Here is a 23,923-nt window from a genome sequence, read left to right on the forward strand (position 1 = left end):
ATTTCTAAAATTCTCAATTTTCATCTGATTGATGAGAAATTTGAACAGGATTTTCATATTGGATTACTGAATTCAACCACCAATTAATTTAGAGGTCAACATAGCCCAAAAGATTGGCCAAAGGTCAACAACTTCGGTGAGATTTCGAAAATCCTCAATTTTTATCCGATTGACTTGAAATTTGAAGAGGATTTATATATCAAGTCACCAAATTCAACCAGCCAATGATATTTGAGGTCAACATCGGCCAAAAGGTCGAGGCCGAATTTCTAAAATTGTCAATTTTCATCCGATTGACTTGAAATTTGAAGAGGAGTTGCATATTTGGTCATTGAATTCAACGACCAATTATTTTTGAGGTCAAATTTGTTTTATGGATTTTGCAAGTATCGTGCTCTGCACGATGTCTTTTTCTTGTTCGTCTGTTTGTGTGTTTGTCTGTTTGTTTGGGTTTTTTTTCTTTGTCCGCACAGAACTTTATTGTTTTTCTCCGCATCCACTTGCCGGATTGAGTTGAAATTTTCACCATCGGAGCAACTACTCATGTGGAATGTTTATTGATAATTATGATGTCATAGGTCAAGTGGTGTTCGCATCCATGTTGGAAAAATGGAAAAACTTTGGACCTCTATATCTCTGAAAACGAACCAAGGAAAAAATAATTAAAACTTGGCACACGACAAGTACTCGTTATGGGGAATAAGTGTTATTTTTTTTTCTAATGATATTGTTATGAATTTGGAATTCAATTGCACACAACATACAGGTTCCCTTAGTCAGCTATGTCGATAAGTGCATGTTCCCTAGATAGCTCACCTTTCATTGTTTAAATATACAGAGATCGGTTAGATGCGCTGCGGATCGATTTAATAGTTAGGGAACGAAACAATGGAGACGTCCCTCCCCCTCTTCTGCGAAGAGGAAGAAGAACCCTGCGGTGACGTCAACTCCCTCCCATCCGTGGTTGAGCGGGGGGTGGATCACGAGGGCATGACTCATGCCGGGTGTGGGGGAGGGGGTGCAAAAGATAAAGAGGACATATTTTCTTTGTTCGAAAAGAGTTCGTGGGCTGAGTTTGTGAAAGTCCCGTGAAAAGAGTCCCGTGGGAATCCCGTTGTCGGGCTGAGTTCATGGACTGAGTTCGTGAAGAGTCCCATTTTGAGTCCCGTGGGCAGAGTTTGTGTGCTGAGTCCCATGGGAGGAGTAAGCTTTTTTTGCTTCGGAGAGAGCAGTCGTTCAGCCATCGGGTCCTGCTTGGCTTGAGGCCTTCGGAAGCTTTTTGCTTCAGCTGGCTCAGTGAGCTTCGGCTGCTGCTTTGTTTTGGAAGGAACTTGAGCCGGTTGTTCGGCTCGAGCTGCGAGTGGAGGCTTCTTCCTCATCCTCTTGGTTCGTGGAGCTTGTCGTTCTCCATTTTGTTTCCCGGCTTGGTGCGACGCGTCGGCCTCTTCTTGGAGTTGGTTCCTCGGGGAAGCGACGATCGATAGGAAGGATTGGCGCCTCGTCTCACCGGCACGTGTTGAGAAGCGCGGGAGCTTGGGAAGGATCATGGCGATTGGATCCAGCTCGCTCTCGCTGGAGACCGGGTCCGGACAAGTTGAAGACCACACGAGGTGGAAAGGTTCGAGTCAAGCTCTGAGTTTCAGCTCACCTGTCCTCCGAGTTGGAGCTCGTTAGTAAAGGCCTCTGCCACCATTTATTGGGTGTGTGTGCATACGTGTGTCCGTGGGCCCGTCTAGGAACTGCTGTTAAGTGTAAATGACTGCACATAATAAGTAGACGGTTGTAGTTCTTTTGTCATGCTTTTGTTGCTTGTATAATTGCATACGTGTTTTGCCTTATTTAATTGCAATCATGTTTCGTTATAATAAATGTCCTTGTGTGAATGTAAACCTGCTCGTTGCGTCCATTCCCTCATTGATTGAACATTTCGTGTGTTGGGAGTGAGAAAGCCGTTGGTTTGCCATAATAGGGGGGCATTTGGACCGACGGTTCTCGGCGATTACGCCGCTCGGAATCGCGCACGGACAAGCTCGCCTCGGCGGTTTGTTCCGTACGAGTTCCGTCGAGGGTGGAATACCCCGGAAGTTGGATCACGTGGGTATTTAGGTACATTGAAGATTGGCAATCGACCCGACCCCACCTGATCTGCCGATTGGCGTATATCGGTTCTTGTACAAGGACCCGTCGCTCGGAGTTATCAGGGCGGCGATCTATATTCCAGGCGATCAGTCGGGCCGACTCGACTTGCGGCTCCGTTCAGAGCTGTCGGTTGGCGGCTGACCCCCCCGGCCAGTAACAATATCATAGGTGCCTTTGTTATGACGTCATAACTGCATATGTAGACCGCTCCCTCTGATCACTGAAAATTTCTGATGGTCATCTACGGATATAATGGTCCAGAGGAAAAAAAATTACATCATTGGCCACATGATTCGGCAGCCATGTTTTTTTTGTTTTTTATAACTTCAAAAATCTCTGAAATGGCTGAACACATCGATGCAAAACTTTACATGTATGACTGCCTATCCATGAGGAACAAAACTTTCACATATATGATGTCATAGGGCACATGCTTAGCCTTTGGCAGCCATATTGGATTTAACCTAAAACCTATGTGTCAGGTCAGGTTCGATCTGTGACCTGCTACAGGTACCATGTAAACCTGTACTAACCTGTTCCATGGTCGGGTTGTCGGCGACTAAACCGTCTCCCCTACCAGGTTTTCTGGTGAGGAGGGTGTTTGGATATGGACACCCAGCAGGATTAAAAACAAAACCTATCAAAGGGCGGAGGAGCTCATTTTGAGCCAACGGCCATCTATATCTAGTGCCCAACTGTGTCTGTGGATGTCCTCCTGCAGTTGGGTTACTTTTTATGAGGAGGTTGGTGGCAGGATTTGCACTCCGGCCACCGTAAAACCCTTCATTCCGCAAAATGCAAAAACGCAAAAAAATCTGAAAACCCACTCCGTGGGAGTACCTCCTGTGCAGCTTCCCTTCGCAGGGCAGCTCACCGGATGAAGGGATTGGGGCAAAGCCTTCGGCACCCCCAATCTTTGATGATAGGTGGGAAACCACGGGGTAACATCCCTGGGTCAGATTGCGGGAGAGTGTGTCGGAGTGGTGCTGAGGTGTCGTCCACCAGACGGCGGTCTCCTTGGGTTAACCTGAGGCGGTCCCTTCGGGTGGGTGCCTGGAATGTCCTATCCCTAAGAGAGGATGATCACCTGTCTCTGTTATCATCTGAGCTCAAGCGTTTGGACATCGGGATTGCAGCTCTCTCTGAGGTTTGGAGACCGGATTGCGGCGAGATAATGGTGGGTGGTTACACCTACTATTGGTCTGGTCGCTCTGATGGTTACCATACCCAAGGAGTTGCTGTATCTGTGTCCAATAAGCTGACCCCAATGATAATTGAGGTAACACCGGTCAACGAGCGTATTATGAGATTAAGGATTCGTCACTCCTTAGGTGTCATTTCCCTGGTCTCTGTTTATGCTCCGACTGAGGCGAGTGATCTCACCGTGAAGGACACATTCTACGCCACACTCGAGTCTGTGGTTGATCTGTACCCCAGACGAGATACATTTCTAGTCTTGGGGGATTTCAATGCATCGACTGGAACTGATAGGGATGGTTATGAGGTTGGTGTTGGTCCCCATGGCTCAGGAACTATGAACCAGAATAGCACTAAGTTCCTTGACATTGCAAGAAGTCATGGACTTCGTGTGGCTGGTTCATGGTTTCAGCGCCCACAAGCTCATCGCTGGACTTGGTATTCCAACGCTGGTGGTGTGGCAAAGGAGATTGACCATGTCGTCATTGACGGTCGTTGGAGGATGATCCAGAACTGCAGGGTCTACCGGAGTGCTCAGTTCCTCAATACTGACCACAGGCTTGTTGTAACAACTCTAAAGCTGCACCTTAAATCCTGGAGAATGGTACCATCCCAGCCTCGGCTGGATGTTGACAAGCTCAGGGATGAGAGAGTAGCTGAGGAGTTTGCGAACAGGCTGAGTGGACACTTGGGGGGTCTGGGTGCTTTGGGGGGTCCTGAAGAGTTGTGGAGTGCCTTCAAGACCACCGTCCTTGATGTTGCCGGTGGATGTCTTGGAGCTCACCGCAGGGCAAAGAAGAATTTTGTCTCTCAAGGGACACTGGATACCATTGACCAGAGTCGCAGGGCCAGGCTGAATGGCAGAGCTGAGCTGTTCAGGGAGCTGAGGCGTAAAACTGTACGTGCACTGAGGGTGGACAAGGAGGCCTATGTGTGAGGAATCTGTGAGGGGGTAGAGCATCACCTTTCGACAGGTGATTCTCGTCCCGCTTACAGGGGAATTCGCGCATTGCGTTCATCCAAGCCCATCCCTCGGAGCACTGCAGTTCGAGCAGAGAGTGGTAGGCTCTTGACAGAGGAGTCTGAAGTGAAGGCCCGCTGGGCCGGTTACTTTGAGCGGTTGTACCAGGCTGATCCCCCAGCTGTCGAGTTGGACGTCAAGGGTGTTACAATCCCTATTGCTGACCCTCGAATCAACTGTGGTCCACCTTCGCTTGTGGAAACACGGGCTGCAGTGAACCAGTTGAAACGGGGCAAAGCTCCAGGGATCTGTGGCATCTATGCTGAACTTCTCAAGGCTGGTGGAAATGCTGCACTCGTGTCGTTGCATGCAGTTTTGTGCTCTGCCTGGAACACAGGCATCATCCCAACTGACTGGAAGAGGGGCCTTGTTGTCCCTCTCTGGAAAGGGAAGGGTGATCGCCAAGACTGCAACAACTACCGAGGGGTGACGCTGTTCTCAGTGCCCGGCAAGGTCTTTGCTCGGATAATTATTGATAGGGTTCGCCACCATCTGCTTGAGCACCAGCGTCCAGAGCAGTCAGGCTTTACATCAAAGAGGTCAACGATTCACTGTATCCTTGCCCTTCGTGTCCTCACCGAATGCAGACGAGAGTTTCGGCAGGGGCTGCTTGCAGCCTATGTTGATCTCTGTAAAGCGTTCGATTCAGTGAATCGGGATGTCCTCTGGAGGATTCTTGGCCTTCGTGGGGTGCCACAAAAACTGATCGATCTGATGTCTGAACTCTACTCTGGTACTGAGAGTGCTGTGAAGTGTGGTGGTACCATCTCTGACTTATTTCCAGTTGTTACTGGAGTTCGTCAGGGATGTGTACTTGCCTCCACACTTTTCAGCACTTGTATGGACTGGATTTTAGGGAGTATGTCGGAGAGATCAAGCTGTGGTGCATCGTTTGGGAATGTCAAGATCTCGGACCTTGATTTTGCAGATGATGCAGTCATCTTTGCGGAGACTTTAGACATCCTCTTGGGGGCCCTCGAGGTGCTGAATGAGGAGTCGGAGCCATTGGGATTACGGGTTTCTTGGGTCAAAACAAAGATCCAGGCTTTTGGTGACATCTTGGATGCCGCTGTCCTGTCTGTGTCTGTTTGTGGTGAGGATGTTGAGGTCGTGGAGAGATTCACTTACCTTGGCAGTGATATTCATGTCTCGGCTGACTGTGAGTCAGAGGTCAATAGACGTCTGGGTCGGGCCTGGGGAGTCATGTATTCACTGGATCATCGGGTGTGGCGCTGCCGGTACCTGTGCGGGAGGACGAAAGTCCGAGTCTTCAGGTCCTTGGTACTTCCAGTCTTGCTCTATGGGTGCGAGACTTGGACTCTGACCAAGGATCTGAGACGGAGACTTAATTCCTTTGGTACCAGGTCTCTTCGGAGAATCCTTGGCTATCGCTGGTTGGATTTTGTGTCCAACGAGCGGTTGCTGAGAGAGACTCCGATGAGATTTCTTACCTGAATAGCCCGTGAGCATCAGTTGCGGCTGTATGGACATGTGGCTCGTTTTCCTGATGCTGATCCTGCTCACCAGATTCTCTCAGCGAGGGAGTCTCATGAGTGGAGGAGGCCAGTGGGCCGACCACTCGCCTCGTGGTTGCAGCAGGTTGACCATCATCTCAAGGAGATGGGGATGGGCCTGGCATCTGCCTGGGGGATGGCCAGACGGAGGCCCCTGGAGTACCGGCGGAAAGTGGACGCAGCGACGTGCTGTTCTGGCACATGCTCCCATACCTGACCTAAAACCTATTAAAAAAAAATCTTCTCCAGAACGGCTGGACAGTTGAAAGAGAAACTTCACACAAATGTTCCCAAATCCTTATAGATACCAATGTTTTTTAAATTTTAATCTGGGTTCTTTTTACAAACACAAACACCATTACACAAACACCACACAAAACAAGTCCTGGCAAGGGTCTGCAGTCTCTAATTGCTCTTTTTCTTGTTACCTCCACCACCGAAGGTGAAGGAGGTTACGTTTTCACCCCTGTCTGTTTGTTTGTCTGTGTGCAGAAAACTCAAAAAGTTATCGATCTAACCGGATGAAATTTTGTGGACAGGTTCGGTGTGTGACAAGGACGAACTGATTACATTTTGGTGAAGATCCGGATCCGGATCCGACTACTTGAATTTAAAAAAGTGATTCTTCATCATCGAGAGATTGGGCCAAAAACGATATATAGCATGATATCTCAAAAAGTTGTGGACGGATTTGGATGAAACTTGGTGGACACATTGTGTGTGTGTGTGTGTGTGTGTGTGTGTGTGTGTGTGTGTGTGTGTGTGTGTGTGTGTGTGTGTGTGTGTGTGTGTGTGTGTGTGTGTGTGTGGCAAGGACGAATTAATTCGATTTTGGTGAAGATCTGAATCCGAATCTAGATACGATAATTATTTAATTTTTAAAGTGATTCTTCACCATTGAGAGACAGGGCCAAAAACGATATATAGCATGACATTTCAAAAAAGTATTGGACCCGATATGTTCTCGTGGATCAGGCATTGCGTGGCAGAGGTATGCGCTCTACCGAGTGCCCTTCTAGTTTAAATTGTAATTCCTCGGTCAATATATGTTTTTTATTTGATTAATTATTTGGTGGGGCTTTTGGCCGACAGGTGAAATGTTGGTTATAAAATGCAAACATTTTACATGAAATGTATTAAACCGACTTTACTAAAGTGATAATAATTATTCATTACAAGTTTATATCGCCAGGTCTGACCAATCGGTTTGCAAAGACTTGGGCCACAAATTTCCCCGGCTGGCCCACAAGACGGTAGGAATTGGGATCGATTTATAAGAAACAATAAAAATTAAAAAGGAATAGTAGTGGTAGTTTACTTTTCCAAATTATATGATACATTATGTCAATGGCTTCAAACAATATACTGCATATGAAAATTTATTTTAAACGGCTTAATTAAAGCAGTTAAAAAATACCACGAAGGATCAACTGTTTTTCTTTCTAATCAATATTGTATGGTGTTCCAATAAGACCGATGCAACTTTGGTTGTTAATATATATATATATATATATATATATATATATATATATATATATATATATATATATATATATAACCACAAATGATATGACGATACCCTTGGGTTTTAAAGATACAAAAACTCAACGTTTTGTGCACACCGTCAATACACTTCAATGTGAGCTCCGTTTGTCACGCACAGGACATCAAGGCGGTACAAGAGTTCTTGCCATGTTTGGCTCAGCATGTTTGCGTCCACCAGTGTGCATGCAGCTGTGATCGGAGAACAAAGATCCTGCAGGTTTGCCAACTTGGTGTTGTGGCCAACATCTTTGACAAACCCCACAGAAAAAAAATCAAGGGGGGGGTATGTCTGTTGATCGTGGGTGCCGGGTGGTTGGTCAGGTGGTTGTCCAGCGACCTGGAAAATTTTCATTCAGGATGGCTCAAACAACTACGACACAATGAGGGGTAACGCGCACCCCATCTTGTTGAGAAATGATATCGGGTTGCAGGTCTTCAATCTTTGGGAAGTGAATCCTTCCAACATGTTCATGTAAATCGTTGAGGTCACTGTATCCTCTGCAAAGAAAAATGGACTCGCCAAGCGGTCATGGAGAATGCCACACCACATATTGACCTTTGGACTCGCGTATCTGTTCAATTTTACACGTGGGGGTTCTCAGAGCCTCACATTTTGCCGGTTGACCTTCCCCAATACATGAAAGCAAGCTTCGTTTGTGAATATGACCTTTTCCAGGTAATCTTCCTCATCTTTTTATGCGAGTGAGCATTTTCAAGGCAGACGCCTTGCATTTGGGTCCATCATTTGGTTTGAGTTCCTTTACAATATGCACCTTGCAAGCATAAAAAAAATTCAGTCTTTTATACAAAATCCTGTGTACAGTGGTGGTTGGTAGTTCCAGTTCTCTGGATGCGTGTCAAATTGATTTTTTTGGGACTTTGTTGAAATGATTCACACACTCGTTCAACGTCTGCTGCACTTGTTCTTGCTCAACCGGTACTGTTATGTTTCTGACAACTTCCAGTCTCCTTAAACCTCCTGTACCTCTCTAATACTAGCCCACGATGGTGGATTCCTTCCAACCCTGAACGGAAATTATGCTGAACTTGCTTGTCGGATCTCGTCTCTGAACCATTCGATGCATTGAGCTTTCTCCTGTGAAGTCACCATTTTCTTTGACATCAAACCACCAGGCCTGAAAATATAGAAAACTTCATGAATGTCTGTATCATATAAACCAAAGGGTATCATTATATTATTTGTGGTACTAAATACAGTATGTTAACCACCAAAGTTGTCCAGGTCTTTTTGGAACACCCTATTTGTTACCTCCACCTCCGAAGGAATTATGTATTTACCACTGTTTTTCTGTCAGCGTGCTCACAGACAGACAGACAATCTCAGAAAGTTATGGACGGATTTGGACAAAACTTGGTGGGCATGTTGGGTGTGTGAGGACAAATTTATGAGATATTGGTGAAGATCCAGATACTAGAATCTTTTAGTTTCCAAGTGATTCTTCACCATTGAGCGATGGAGCCAAAATCGATATATTATAGCACGATATTTCAAAATGTTATGGATGGAGTCGGACGAAACTTGATGGACATGTTGGGTGTATCAGAAGGACATATTGATTAGATTTTGGTTGAGGTCCGAATGCAGATCCGGCCTATCAGTAGGATGCAAAACATAAATTGTTCAGCCAGCAGAGATACGCTCTCTACCGAATGCTGTTCTCATTAATTCATGTATTTATCTTTTAAAAAAACATGCAAATGAGCATTTTTCATCTTGTAATTGCTTGCAAAACACAATAAATAAAATGTATTTAACTTTACCATGATTTTTTTTTTTTATAGACGGTGAGGAGGAGACACCTGGTGAAGATGTCTACAGCTGTAAAATCTGAGATGAACGACCTTTCAGAGAATAGCCCAGAGGTCAACAGCATTCCAACCAGTATGGGACAGGGGAGTGGGCCTGTTGAAGACCTAATCAGTCCTGAACTACAAGCAACTGAGCTGGTGATGGACAGGGAGTGCACAAATGTCACAGCGTTGGCCCCGAGCACAGAGCTTCCTGCAGATCATGGGGAAGTTTGGGATATTGCTCTGGAGAAGATCAATGATGCAGAAGTGGAGAATCATGTAGAGGATGATCAGAATGCTGCACTAACAGACCCTAGTCTTGAAGATGAAAGGCAAGATGATGTTGTGAAGGTCACACTGATCAAGAAAAGCCTCTCAGAAGGTACGCAGCAACAAATTGGGCAATGGTCGAATCGAGAAACGAGTTTAACGAAATACAAGTTCAAGTTCATTTAACTTTGAATATGTGTTCACAGAATGAATTTTTCTGGGAAGGATTCTTTTCAGCCCCCCCCCCCCATGAACTTAGATCACAGCATTTGAGCTTGGCTCAATTCGAGTCATACCTATTTATTTATTGGGCTGACAGGATAGCTCAGAAGCAGGTACTTCCCTTTGAAATGTCACCTCTGGGTTTGATGCCTATCCCTGCTGTATAATCTGTCACCCAGGGGCTCTGCAGAGTGAGTGCAGAATCAATGAGTTGTACTCTTTAGAAAACAAGCAGAAAGTTAATGTATGTTGAAACTTTTCACTTTAGAGTGTTGCTTAGTATCACATTGGTAATTACTTTTCTGTTAGAGTGATGTTCAAAAGCACTTCAGATTTAATGGTGATAAGAATTTGCACAGAAATCAAACAAGGTGTGTAAATTTCCAATATTTTCTGAATAAGTACTGAACTTTACTACTCACCATCGGAGGGGCGAGTAGTACTGTACTAGTGTAGCTCAAATTTGCAATATACTCTCAATGTGAGGGTGAGTGATCAACATTCATTCAATATTAACTTATCATGGAAGACAAAGTTAATGAAAGCATCATTGACGTATTGGATCGCTTTGTTTTAACTCAGCCGTAACAATTCCAGCTGCTTTCATCATATATGGGAGGATCAGAAAAAGTTGGGAGCGAAAGCTGGATGTTGCGAAATTGATAACTTGATCACCTTTATAGACGAATATGTTATCATTGCAAACTTATTTCTCTGAGACGTTGATGTTTTTAAAAGTTTTTTTTTATGATTTGAAATTAATTTCTTGTGAATTTGTGGTGTTGCCACTGCCAATCAGAATGCAAGCTGGTGTGAGCATGGTGCAAACATCTTTGCACTGAATCGATGTGACCGTGTATAATATGCAGAAACTTACAAAAAAAAATGGAATGATATTACTTGAGATGATGGCGGTCAAATAGTCACTATATTTTGGGATAGTAACGACGTCATAGCTTGGTGAGCGTACTAATGTTGTTGGTGGTCTGAAAAATCAAGGCTATTGGATGGTTGAGTGAGTGTTTCCTCATTCCAAAGGACTAATAGGAAAGGCATGTGAAGCATGATGTAGACGTCATAACTGCATATGTAGAACGCATATGGTGGTTGTTCACCCGCTTAAGCGGTTCGTTCCGTATTACAGGGATAACCGAGCGGAGTTATCGTCGGCCTTGACGGTTCCGATTAATTACCGGGCGTTTTAAACCCACTATCAATCCCTTACGTGATGCAAGATGGAGATTCAATAAAAGGAAATGACGAAGCGAAGCGGGAAAACAGTTCAACAAGCATCACTTTATTCACGCACACACACACACAAAGCAAGCACGTATATACAGCCATAGTCAAAATGCAACAAAAGCAAGGAGAGAGTTAAAACCGAATAGAAGGGAATTATTTACACACGGCAACACTTACACAGTTTCTACTTACAAGACTGGCGCCATCCACAGACATCTACACAAAACTCCAAAAGAAAAGGAAGTCGCGACTTCCCTGGGCGCATCGTCCAGCCTTGGGGGACCGCAGCCTTGAGTCCCTCCTTTGTCTCCTCCTGGCATGGCGCACCAAGCTCGTCCCACGCGTAGCTCGCGTTGTCTGCCCGACAGCTCGGACAGGGCTTTTGGGGGAACGGACGGGGCTCATTCGGCGCTACTTCCCGCGCTCGCGCACAGGGTCCCAGGGCTCGTGCGAGGATCGCAGAACAGGGCAGGAACAACGAGCTCGCGAAGAACCAGAAGGCTCACTCCGAACTCAAACCAACTGAAGACCAACCTAAACTGAACTCCGAACCAACCCCAAAAAAACTGAAGACCAACTCGTTCATCCCTTTTGTAGGGGCCGGCTCCACCCTTCGCCCCGCCCCATTTTCGGCTCCACCTTCCTTCGAGAAGGTTCCCGAAAAGGGGCGTTCCCTCACCCCGACCTCCTCACGCTGTTCATCCACCAATCGGCGGCGAGTTGCCCTCCCCCCTTCCTTCACACCAAGCGCGGGGAAAAAATGGCGGGAAAACCCACAAGCGTCGTTGTTGGTTTGTTTTGTTCTTGTTCAAATTAATAATAGAGAAAGAAAAACGACTAACTGAAGGATCGCAGCCCGAATGGATCACATAAATTCCCTCTATACAACGGGTGTGGGCTAACTACACATGGACTTATCGAGATATCTCACCTGAGGACTCTTTATGGTGTAATGCGAATTTCCACAACCGTAGCAATATATATATATATATATATATATATATATATATATATATATATATATATATATATATATATATATATATATATATATATATATATATATATACGAGACGACCCGTGAACCCGTTGGGTTCCCATTATGACAGCGGTTGATGAAAAAAAAAATCATTTCAAGAAAACAAAAAACGATAGCTCCAGTGAACTATACCGTTGAGGTTGTTTGCATTGATCAAATTCTCCCAAAGAGTACTTGACTAAATCGGGAATTGATTTTTAAATAATTTTTTTCGTTGCCCAATTTGAACAAAACTTGATACTGCACACCGCAGGCAAATGGTGAGTAAGGTGGCCCTAAAATTTTTGCGCTATCGTGTCCGGTTTTGGCTGTATTTCAGGAAAATACATACATACGTGTGTGTATATATATATATATATATATATATATATATATATATATATATATATATATATATATATATATATATATATATATATATATATATATATATATATATATATATATATATATATATACATATATACACTAGCTGAAGTACCCGGTAATACCCGGGATATTTGCTGGTTAGACTAAGTGCCTATTTTCCTCATGCTAGTTAGACTGAGGCATTAGTTGTATGGAGAAAATTAGGAAGGCTTCTTTTATGGGGTGACGCCGAGGGAGCAATCATTGTCGTCGCAACTGGTAAATATAGTGGTGCAGTGAATGGTTAGGTTTTAAAGTTTAATATGAAAAACATTTAGTGCTTCTTGGTTGAAATATCTTGTTCTTGGAGCACTTCCTATACTTCCCTTCATCAGCTTGCCACCTTTTAAACTGAGACACTCACTGAAAAATTCAATGAAACCATCCCAAACACACCTGAAAAAAGCACAAAAGAACTCATCAAAAGAAGTGGTGTAACAATTAGAAGTGGGGCCCCAAAGAGGGCCGTGTTGCGTTCACTTTCAAATCCAACTTCACTCTTGGTTGTATGTATCCTTTTATCTGGACACTGTTGTGTGGTGTTGCAGAACATAGTGATGTCAAAGCGAAAATGTCGATGGCATAGCTATGGGCCTGTTCACGGGTTTGATCGTCAAACTGCTTGAAGAGCCGCTTGGTTAACCCGCAAGTATCGATACAGTCACCTCAATTAGCTTATTCTACGCTAAATGGATGGTTCCCCCAAAAAACGTTAACAAAAATGGCAAATGCTACACATAGAACAATTAGGTTAAACATTTATCAGCAGTTAAGCGACAAAAAGGTTGCCATGGGATATTTACAGTTAAACCGAATAACGAATAGATTAACACATACCCGTTATACAGGGCAGATGGACATGTAAAAGAGCAAATAGGTAGATTTCTGAACACATGAAACGATAACTTATTAGAGGAGGAGAACGTGTATGTTTAAAAAGTCAACTAATACGAACATTTTGTATTTCAAAAAACCCTAGCGTTTTTAACCATGAAGCCTTTTGTTATGATTAATACGCCGGCGCACTATTCGGAAGCCTTTTTTTTTAATGGAATTTTATTTTTCATTTTTATGGAAAGCCACTTAGCGCATCCTGGAGCTGAATGTTAGGTCTATATGTGTGTAAAGTTTCATCAAGATTGGTTCACTGGTCTAGGAGCTTATTCGTTACAAACAGACAGACAGACAGACAAACAGACAGAAGGACTGCCATATATATATATATATATATATATATATATATATATATATATATATATATATATATATATATATATATATATATATATATATATATATATATATATATATATATATATATATATATATATATATATATATATATTGTTACGGATTTCAATATCCAGTCTGATGAATGCATCCACACATGCAGGTCCTCAGACAGTTATTTCCTTAAATGCATGTTCAGATTAGCCCTATCCCCATGTCTAAAGGGATCTTAAATGTGATGTATAGAGAAGGGTAAAGAATAGATCCCCTCTCTGATGTGGTTTTTTTACAGCGCGTGCGCTGTATACAATTGCACCGAGTTTGAAATGTCCCCGGTGTCTACCACGTCTCTGGTGTCCTGGTGCCCCCCCTCCCCCACGTGTTGTGACAGCCAATGACGGCCGTCCGGTAGATGCAGTGCGTAACCTGGACCAAAATGGCGACAATTGACGGAAATACCCGAGTATTTCAATGGAAATTTGTGAAACTAAAGTGTTATATATGTGAAAACCATTGAATTTATTGCTTGACGGAAAAAAAGCAAGAAACGCGCCCCTCTCATGTACGACCGACCGAAAGACGTCATTTCCACCCACCATCGCATTTTGCACCGAAAGACGTCATTTCCGCCCACCATCGCATTTCGCGCCGATCGCCGAATGCTGAAAGCTAAGTTCTTCTTATGCTATCATTATTTTGTGGCCCCCTGCCACGCTGTATCGAACAATTTCATTCCTTCTGTTATATATAAAGGTGCTTATCACAATAATAACAAGATTTTTACATTTCAAATATCAAATACTCTTTTTAATTGTTTTTCAACTGAAAAAGCATAAATTGCATATTTTTAACATTAGTGTACTCATTTGCTTCAATGCACGTTCTGTATTGAAGGATTTCACTTGTTTTCTTGATGACAGACACGTTTACACACATTTCTTCCGCAAGCGCCGGCACCCACCTTTATTTCGAGCGCACAGGTCGTCATGGTAATGGTGCGCAAGTGGGGCAGGGTGAGCTTCGGGGGACTCTATGCCCGCCGAGACGGGCTGCAGATATAAAAAGAATTGGAGGTCCGTACAGGGAGAGAAGAAAGCGAGAGAGGAAGCACTCAAGAAGCGAGCAAGAAGCGGGTGTAAGTGCACAAGGAAGGAGAAGTAAGCGACAGAGGAAGCGCGTGAGAAGAGAGGCAAGGGAAGAAGCGGGTGTCAGGGAAGAAGCGAGCCAGAGAGGAAGCGAGCCAGAGAGGAAGCGTGCAAGCGAGGAAGTGTGCGAGTCCGCAAGTGAGCAAGCGAGCGTGTGGTGTGCGTGTTTGTGTGTCTGACCAGCGCCAACAACGAGACAATTCGTCCTTCCCAGTGCTTAAGCGAGCATGTGGTGCGCGTGTGGATGTGAGCAGCGCCAACAACGAGTGAGGCACGGGTCGGTCACCAAAGAATGAGGTGCAGGTCAGTCACCGACGGACCGTGTGGGTCACTGGACGTCACCAGTTTTGAGAAGTGTGAGGAACTGCCCGTGTTGCAGCACAAGGGTCTAAACCCGCACCAGACGATCACAGTGCCCTCCCAGACGTCGACTGGCGTTCAAGGCTGTTTGCGAGAGGGTGCACGGCAAGGCTGGGTGCTGGCGACGGACGTGACGACTACTCTCGAGTGAGCGAGACGACTCTTGTCCCCCCCCCCCCAAAGATCTGCTGGGTCCCCTTGTCTGCATTTAGCTGAAAGTCAACCCCCAATAAGCATCTGCTCTCTTTCTCTTTCCTGGCATTTTGATTGATTTTGCCTATGTAATTATTTATTTGGTTGTTTTGAAATTTATTCATTTATTTACCTCAGAAAATAAAAAGTCCTTTTTATTTACTTATTTTATGATTAATTAATCATTTGTCGACTTCTAACCTGTCCGTGTTTGTCCTTTCCTTCCATTGATCTAGCATTGTCCGAACATCGATAGATTGGGAGGTAATTACCACAGATTTGACCAAAAATTGTCGGCACGCACCGGCGGTTAAAACGCTTGGCCGCCCTAATTAAAATATAATCAGATAATATTGGTGCTTTGCCGAGGAGGCGCTCCCCGCTCAGGTAACCACGTGACCTCTAGTTAAATGGCATAATTAGACGGTGGACACTGGAACTCGTGGTTGACTGGGTGGCGTTCGTTGTTTTAAAACAACCCACCATACCATAACGTTAATTGTGAGCGGTGGCCCCAGGTCCGGCTCTTCCGAGGACAACCGGGGATTAATCCCCCTGAGTGACAAGCTGGTGTCTCGGTACCAGTGGCCTCAACAATATATATATATATATATATATATATATATATATATATATATATATATATATATATATATATATATATATATATATATTGTATATGCATACTGATGAGCCAAAACATTATGACCACTGACAGGTGAATTGAATAACTGATTATCCTGTTACACTGACAGGTGAAGTGAATAACATTGATTATGTTGTTACAAACCACAAACCAGCGACAGGGTGTTGGGCACCCAAGGCTCATCGATGCGTGAGGGCAACGAAGGCTATCCCGTCTGGTCCGAACCAACAGAAGTTAAACTGTGGCATAAGTCACAGAAAATTTTCATGGTGGTCACGGGAGGAATGTGTCACAATCCACAGTGCATTGCACCCTGCTGCATATGGGGCTGCGTAGCTGCAGACTGGTCACAGTGCCCATGCTGACTCTTATCCACCTTCGAAAGTGCCTACAATGGGCACGCGAGTGTCGGAACTGGACCTTGGAGCAGTTGAAGAAGGTCGCCTGGTCCGATGAGTCCCGTTTTCTATTTGATCACATGGATGGCCGTGTACGTGTGCGCCGTCAACTTGGGGAAGTGATGGCACAAGGATGCACTGTGGGAAGGCGACAAGACGGTGGAGGGGGTGTGATGCTCTGGGCAATGTTCTGCTGGGAAACCCTGGGTCCGGCCATTCATGTGGACGTCAATTTGACACGTGTTACCTTCCTAAACATCGTTGCAGACCAGTTACACCCCTTCATGGCAATGGTATTCCCTGATGGCAGTGGCCTCTTTCAGCAGGACAATACGCCCTGCCACACTGCACACATTGTTCGGGAATGATTTGAGGACTATGATGAAGTGTTCACGGTGTTGCCTTGGCCCCCAAATTCTCCAGATCTCAATCCGATTGAGCATCTGTGGGATGTGCTGGACCGACCAGTCCGATCCACGGCAGCTCTACCTCACAACTTACAGGACTTTAAGGATCTGCTGCCAATGTTTTGGTGCCAGATACCACAGGACACTTTCAGGGGTCTTGTGGAGTCCATGCCTCGGCGTGTCGGCGCTGTTTTGGCGGCACACGGAGGACCAACAGCATATTAGGCAGGTGGTCATAATGTTTTGGCTCATCAGTGTATATATATATATATATATATATATATATATATATATATATATATATATATATATATATATATATATATATATATATATATATATACATACATATATCTATATATCTATATATCCTGGTGTTGGCTCAGTGGTTAGGGTAGTGGCTTGGGATCCAAGGGTCCTGAGTTCAAAGTTCAAACCCCGTTGGCTGCTGAATTAATACACCAGGGGGTTGACTCAGCCTGTCATCCTTCCAAGGTTGGCAAATTGAGTACCAGCTTTAGGGATAATTGAACCATTCGAGTATCCTGCAACAGAGTGGAAACCCATCCAGAATTGTGCCCAACAGCCCAGGAAACTGCTTTGGCAGCACCGACACTCTCTGTTGAGAGTTTGGTTCCAAATATATATATATATATATATATATATATATATATATATATATATATATATATATATATATATATATATATATATATAATGGTTTTGGAAAACTTACCCCAGGGGAGAGCATACATTGACACGTAGGTGATCCGCGGATCAGTTACTTCATTCGTCTTTGTATAGATAGTCCTTGATCCCTGTTTGAGGGGCACGCGTTGGCTCAGCTGTATTTGTCCAGTGTAATGTCTCCCCTCTCCCACTCCATAACTTTCAATCTTTCCTCCTTCACACAATTGTTCTGTTCATTCTCTCTGTTACTTTCAATATTTCTTCCTTCACACCATCATTCTGTTCAATCACCCTGTTCCTCAAACTCATCCCTCCATTACCCCACCAGCCCATTTCAACGGTCCAACAATAATCTCCCCTCTATCAAATATCCTTTGAACAGTCCCTCCTTCACCCCACCAGTCTTACCTTCAATCCCACAGCCGTCGTGCGGGGTTCCTTTCCTTGTTCCCACCATCCGTACATTGCTCGGTGACCCATCGTGTGCCCTCACATGCATGTTCGTGGTGCTTGGTGCTCGTCATGGCCTGCGAGGTGTGGCACTTCTTGCGGATGTGGTTCAGCACAAACCAGTGCGAATGGGTGTTTTGTGCTTTATGGAGGGGGCTGTGGGCTCTTGTTGCAGCTTTGAGTGCTTATATTAGAGGACGGAGGCTTTTTTGAAAGTTCCCTCAGAATGGCGTGGAAATTTCCACAAGCGATGCCGTGCACCTGCCCCCATCGGCTGCGGACCAATGGGAGGGGGAGAAGGCTTGTGGGAGGAGGGGAAGAAAGCTGATGTGAAGAAGAACCAGAAAGGCAGAGAAGCACTCGGGGGGTGGAAGCTTGCGTGATTCGGGCCAAAAAGCACTCCTGAGCAGACGGCTCAGAAAACAGAAAGGGAAGAAGCAGAAAGCAGACGCACAAGGCTGTAGAAAGACAGAAGTAGAAAGACAGAAGTGAACGAGACAGCTCGCATGAGCAGAAGACTCAAATACTGAGAATGCTCGTGAGGGAAGGATCGAGAACGTGTGAGGTTAAAGAAAGGAAGGTTTCACAAGCAGTCTGTGTCGAGCTTCTGTGGAAAAAGAACACTCCTTCCATGAGCGTCATCCTACCCACTCGATCCTGTTAGCCAAGAAGGACGAGGAGGGTGAATGGTGGAACCTCATCGACGGGGACATGAGGAAGAATTTGAGCCAGAGGACGGTGAGTCACACATCCAGATCACATATCTGGGACGTCAGAGCGGACTCACCGACCAGGTCTGGGCACCTCAGGGACGAGGCTGCGTGTCCCCATCGCCACTGCCCACCTTCCCCATCCGTTTTCCTTCACATTCTATTGTATATTTGAGGTGAGGGAGAGAAGGTGAGGGAGAAGTGAGGGACAGAAGGAAAGACTGCTTTCCTTTTCTCCATTCATTACCTCTGCCACAGAAGGTGAAGGAAGTTATGTGTTCACCCCTTTCTGTGTTTGTCTGCTGTTTGTGTGCAGGATATCTCAAATAGTTGCGGACGGATTCGGATGAAATCTTGTGGACAGGTTCAGTGTGTGACAAGGACGAACTCATTAGATTTTGGTGAAGATCCGGATCCAGATCCGAATACTAGAATTTTTAAAGTGATTCCTGACCATTGAGAGAAAGGGACAAAAACGATATAGTACTGTATAGTATGATATTTAAAAAATGTATTGGGCCCAATATGTTCTCATGGATCAGGCATTACGTGTCGGAGGTATGCGTTCTACCGAGTGCCCTTCTCGTTTGCTTGTGTGTTTGTAATTAATAATTGTTTGTTGCTAATTCCAATCTATCTTGGTTGTCTTTTCCTTTATTGGTCAGATGCAGTGCACAAGTAAGGTTAGACAGGACATTATACCCCAATAATTTGCTTTGTCAGCCAGCGCACACTCAATGTAACGCTCAGCAGTAATCCGAGTGTGCACTGAGGGCACTGATTCCAATTAGCCGGCCTTCCACAGGTAAGGTATTTCATGAAGTAGTGTAACCCTGCCCAGATTGGCCATGTCAATCGGCGTTCGTGGTTGCTTAGCAAACTACTGGTGCGTGGAGTTATCTGTGCCCGGCGGACTCAGGACCGGGCGTTCAAGAGGGACCCAAATGCTTCCCCTCATGGCAATCCTCGAAACATAGATCCATGACTATACATATATATATATATATATATATATATATATATATATATATATATATATATATATATATATATATATATATATTCTTCTTCTTCTTTCAGCTGCTCCCGTTAGGGGTTGCCACAGCAGATCAACCGTCTCCATTTCACTCTATCCTCCACATCTTCCATTGACACTGCAACCACCCGCATGTCCGCCCTCACCGCATCCATGAACCTCCTCTTTGGCCTTCCTCTTCTCCTTCTGCCTGGCGGCTCCATCTTCAGCCTCATTCTCCCGATATGCTCCGCTTCCCTCCTGTGCACATGTCCAAACCATCTCAATCTCACCTCTCTCACTTTGTCTCCAAACCGTCCTACCTGCGCAGTCCCTCTAATATACTCATTCCTTATCCTGTCCATCCTCGTCACTCCCAACGAGAATCGCAGCATCTTTAACTCTGCCACCTCCAGCTCCGCTTCCTGTCTTTTTGTCAGTGCCACCGCCTCCAAACCATACAACATAGCTGGTCTCACTACCGTCTTATATACTTTCCCCTTCACTCTTGCAGCTACCCTTCTGTCACAAATCACCCCTGCAACTCTTCTCCACCCACACCATCCTGCTTGCACTCTCTTTTTCACTTCTCTCCCACACTCTCCGTTACTTTGGACAGTTGATCCCAAGTATTTAAACCAATCCACCTTCCCCACCTCAACTCCTTGCAACCGCACCATACCACCACCCTCCCTCTCATTTACGCACATGTACTCCGTCTTACTCCTACTGACTATCATTCCCCTTCTCTCCAGTGTGTACCTCCACCTCTCGAGGCTCGCCTCAGCCTGCTCCCTACTCTCCCTTCAGATCATGATGTCATCCATATACATATAAATATAATTATTATTATATAACAATTATTCTCGACTCCTCCCATCTGTTTGGAATATTTCTGTATTGCATATATATATATATATATATATATATATATATATATATATATATATATATATATATATATATATATATATATATATATATATATATATATATATATATATATATATATATATATATACATACGTGTGTGTGTGTGTTGTGGACATGACAATCCCAATGCCACACACCCCCTCAGCTGCCAGATTGGTTTCATTGCTTGTTGGCGAATCATCAGCGATAGCACAGACAGAAACATGTGGAACAGATGGGAGGGGTCAATATGTATGTGTGTGTATATATATATATATATATATATATATATATATATATATATATATATATATATATATATATATATATATATATATATATATATATATATATATATATATATATATATATATATATATATATATATATATATATATATATATATACACACACGTAGTGTTTTTTAAATATACATAATCGAGGCTTTTGGATGAGCGAGCACACTGATCGGATCAGGATGGAACAGACAAAAACAGGACGCAAACCACGCATGTATGAAGAAGGAAACTCAAAGGACGTAAAACTGGAAAATTAGGAGGGATATGGGTGGAGTTGGTTAAAAAAAAACACAAAATCATAGTTTTAGATTCCGGATGATCTGAGATGGTGGTGAACGTCTGTCTTAAAGACCTGGAGAGAAGATTGAGATGGACGAGGATGTGGAAGTTTATTCCACAGGTGGGACAAAGAGGAACAAATGAGTGGAGGTGATCAGTAATCCTGGATTCGGTAGTTTTACCAGGAGAGGGTTGACACTGGACCGTATGAGCCTTGCAGACACATGGGGGAGAAAAAGAATGGAAAGAGCATCGGGTGAAAGGCCAGTAAGGAGGCGGTAGAAGACAGAGATTCCACTTACCTGTCTGCCTGCAATGGTGAAGTGATAAGCCCATTGACTCGGCTTCAACACGGGAGATTCCAATGATCTTAAAGGCCTTTGTTTCCACGGCGTCAAAGTGAGCAAGTTGTGAGGCAGGGAGCCAGTCCAGAGCAGTAAGCAGTACTCCATCAAGCTATGGATGAAGGCCTTGTTGGTGGATAGGCGTTATGAGTGTCAAATAAGGACTTTTATGATGAAAGATGCCCAGCCAGCGGCTGGCTTTGGAGCCCAACTATGAAATGTGGTTTACCCAAGAAAGATCATCACTGATAGTGAGACCCAAGAGTTTGAATTACTGAACCTCCTCAAAAGGATTGTTAAGGAAGTAGATGGGTGGGGCCGGGGGAGGGGGGGCATTGTCAGATGGTCCTTTCGGAGAGAGATAGTGAGAGTGTGATATTTGTCAGGAGTGAAAGACATATTCCTCCAAGTGTTTGACCATCTTGGGATTTTTTTTTGATGATCTGAAGAGAGGGAAGAGGCTGCAGCCTGCATTTCTGAAGAATGAGGATGTCACAGCACAAGGTAGAAAGATGGAAAGATCATGGAAAATATATAATGGAAATATCAACAATGGAATAGAAAGATGAATTACAAAGACCATTAAAGACTTGCAGTAATAGTGGATTTTCCAAAACTTCAGCAATGATGTTTTTTTTTAAGCCAGAATGTTGCTTCTGCAACTAGGTCATGGTCACAGTTAAACGAATTACTCAGCCAAACCTTTATTATGAGCAGTGTAATTAAACAGAATCTTTCTATCCATTCATTGTCCATGATTACAAATTTAATGGGTTTCATGTTACACACCCTGTTTGGTGAATTACATTTTCAGTTTTGTACAGATTATTATCAAGACTGGACAAAAATGTGAAAAATTATTTTATTTTCCTCATATGCAGCATATTGCTCTGACTTTGCATAATTGCTGGGGAATGTGACCTTGGCCCTGTCGTTTAAGTCATGAATTTTGAATTTATTCAGACTGCCGGCAATAACTCGCTCATGTACTATTTAAGGAAGACTCTGTGAGATCGCCAATAGGCACCACCTAATACTAGCAGAGGAGATACCCAAAACCCAGCTTGATCTCTCTCTGAGGGAACAGCACATTTGATGGTGGAACACCCTTCCTGAAAATCACCAATGAAACTGTTTATTGTTGGGTAAGGAATCAAACCCAGAATAGTGTAGTTGGGTCGGGAATCAAACACATAATAGAGTAAAGTTGGGGAGGGAATCAAACCCAGAATAGACTATCATTGGGTAGGAAATCAAACCCAGGTTAGAGTATACTGTAGTTGGGGAGCAAATCAAACCCAGGGTAGAATATAGTTGGGGAGTGAATCAAACCCAGAATAGAGTATAGTTGGGGAGTGAATCAAACCCAGGGTAGAATATAGTTGGGGAGTGAATCAAACCCAGGGTAGAATATAGTTGGGGAGTGAATCAAACCCAGAATAGAGTATAGTTGGGGAGGGAATCAAACCCAGGGTAGAATATAGTTGGGGAGTGAATCAAACTCATGTTAGAATATAGTTGGGGAGTGAATCAAACCCAGAATAGAGTATAGTTGGGGAGGGAATCAAACCCAGAATAGAGTATAGTTGGGGAGGGAATCAAACCCAGGGTAGACTAGAACAGGCACTCAGTAGAGCGCATACCTTCGCCAACGCTACATTTTGCCCCCCCCCCCCCCAGAAACCGTTGATTGTGAGGGTATTTAATCCCATACCACGTCTGCCATCTCATATGTGTTATGATGGCTTAAAAACATTAAATTTCCTGCTGTTTGACACTGATTCACTTACATTGTACAATTCCTGTATGAACTCCCTGACCTTTGTGGGTGTCGGTGTCAAGTCAATCTGATGACAACTGATCACATTATAAGAAATCAAATATTACACATCACAGGATAGGGAATTGAATTCTAAACATTTTGAATCTACTTGCATGCAAATTGTATAAGAATTGACCCCGTTATAATAAAGGTTGTTGACTCCCCTGACCTTTGACCCAATCCGCTAACAAAGGTAATGATGTCTTTGTGTCATATCGTGTATCACAAGATTGGGCATTGAATTCACAACATTTTGGCATTGGTTGCATGCAAATTGGATAAAAATCGACCGCACTATGGCAAAATGATGATTTTGACCTTTTCATGACCTCGACCTTGACCTTTGTACTCTTAATTTTGTAATTGGTATTAGAGTGTGGGGAACAGAACAGTCAACATTTTGGTGTTGGTTTCATGCAAATCGGATAAGAATTGACCGTGTTATGACTAAAACGCACATTTTGCAATGTCGTGACCCCCCCTGACCTTTGACTCCCAACCGCTAATAAGGGTTATTACGTCATTGTGTCATGTCACATATCACAAGATGAGGCATTGAATTCTGAACATTTTGGCATTAGTTGCATGCAAATTGGATACAAATTGACTGCGCTA

General features: G+C 43.9%; 1 protein-coding gene across 14 annotated transcripts in view; it reads left to right on the plus strand.

The window, feature by feature from the left end:
* LOC147030897 (tight junction protein 2-like) overlaps positions 1-23,923 on the plus strand; it is a 222,419-nt gene that overhangs the window by 79,223 nt on the left and 119,273 nt on the right. For 9 of the 14 annotated variants that reach the window (XM_085875438.1, XM_085875440.1, XM_085875441.1 and 6 more), the window contains 2 exons: positions 7,535-7,633; positions 9,220-9,610. In XM_085875438.1, coding sequence (XP_085731564.1) covers positions 7,535-7,633; positions 9,220-9,610 — 490 coding nt within the window. The remainder of the gene's footprint in view (positions 1-7,534; positions 7,634-9,219; positions 9,611-23,923) is intronic. The other 5 variants (XM_085875442.1, XM_085875450.1, XM_085875448.1 and 2 more) reach the window with 1 other exon arrangement.

This window comes from Eptatretus burgeri, chromosome 3 (assembly GCF_056783735.1).
Source record: "Eptatretus burgeri isolate ZD-2024b chromosome 3, Ebu_testis_v1, whole genome shotgun sequence".
Classification (NCBI taxonomy): Eukaryota; Metazoa; Chordata; class Myxini; order Myxiniformes; family Myxinidae; genus Eptatretus; species Eptatretus burgeri.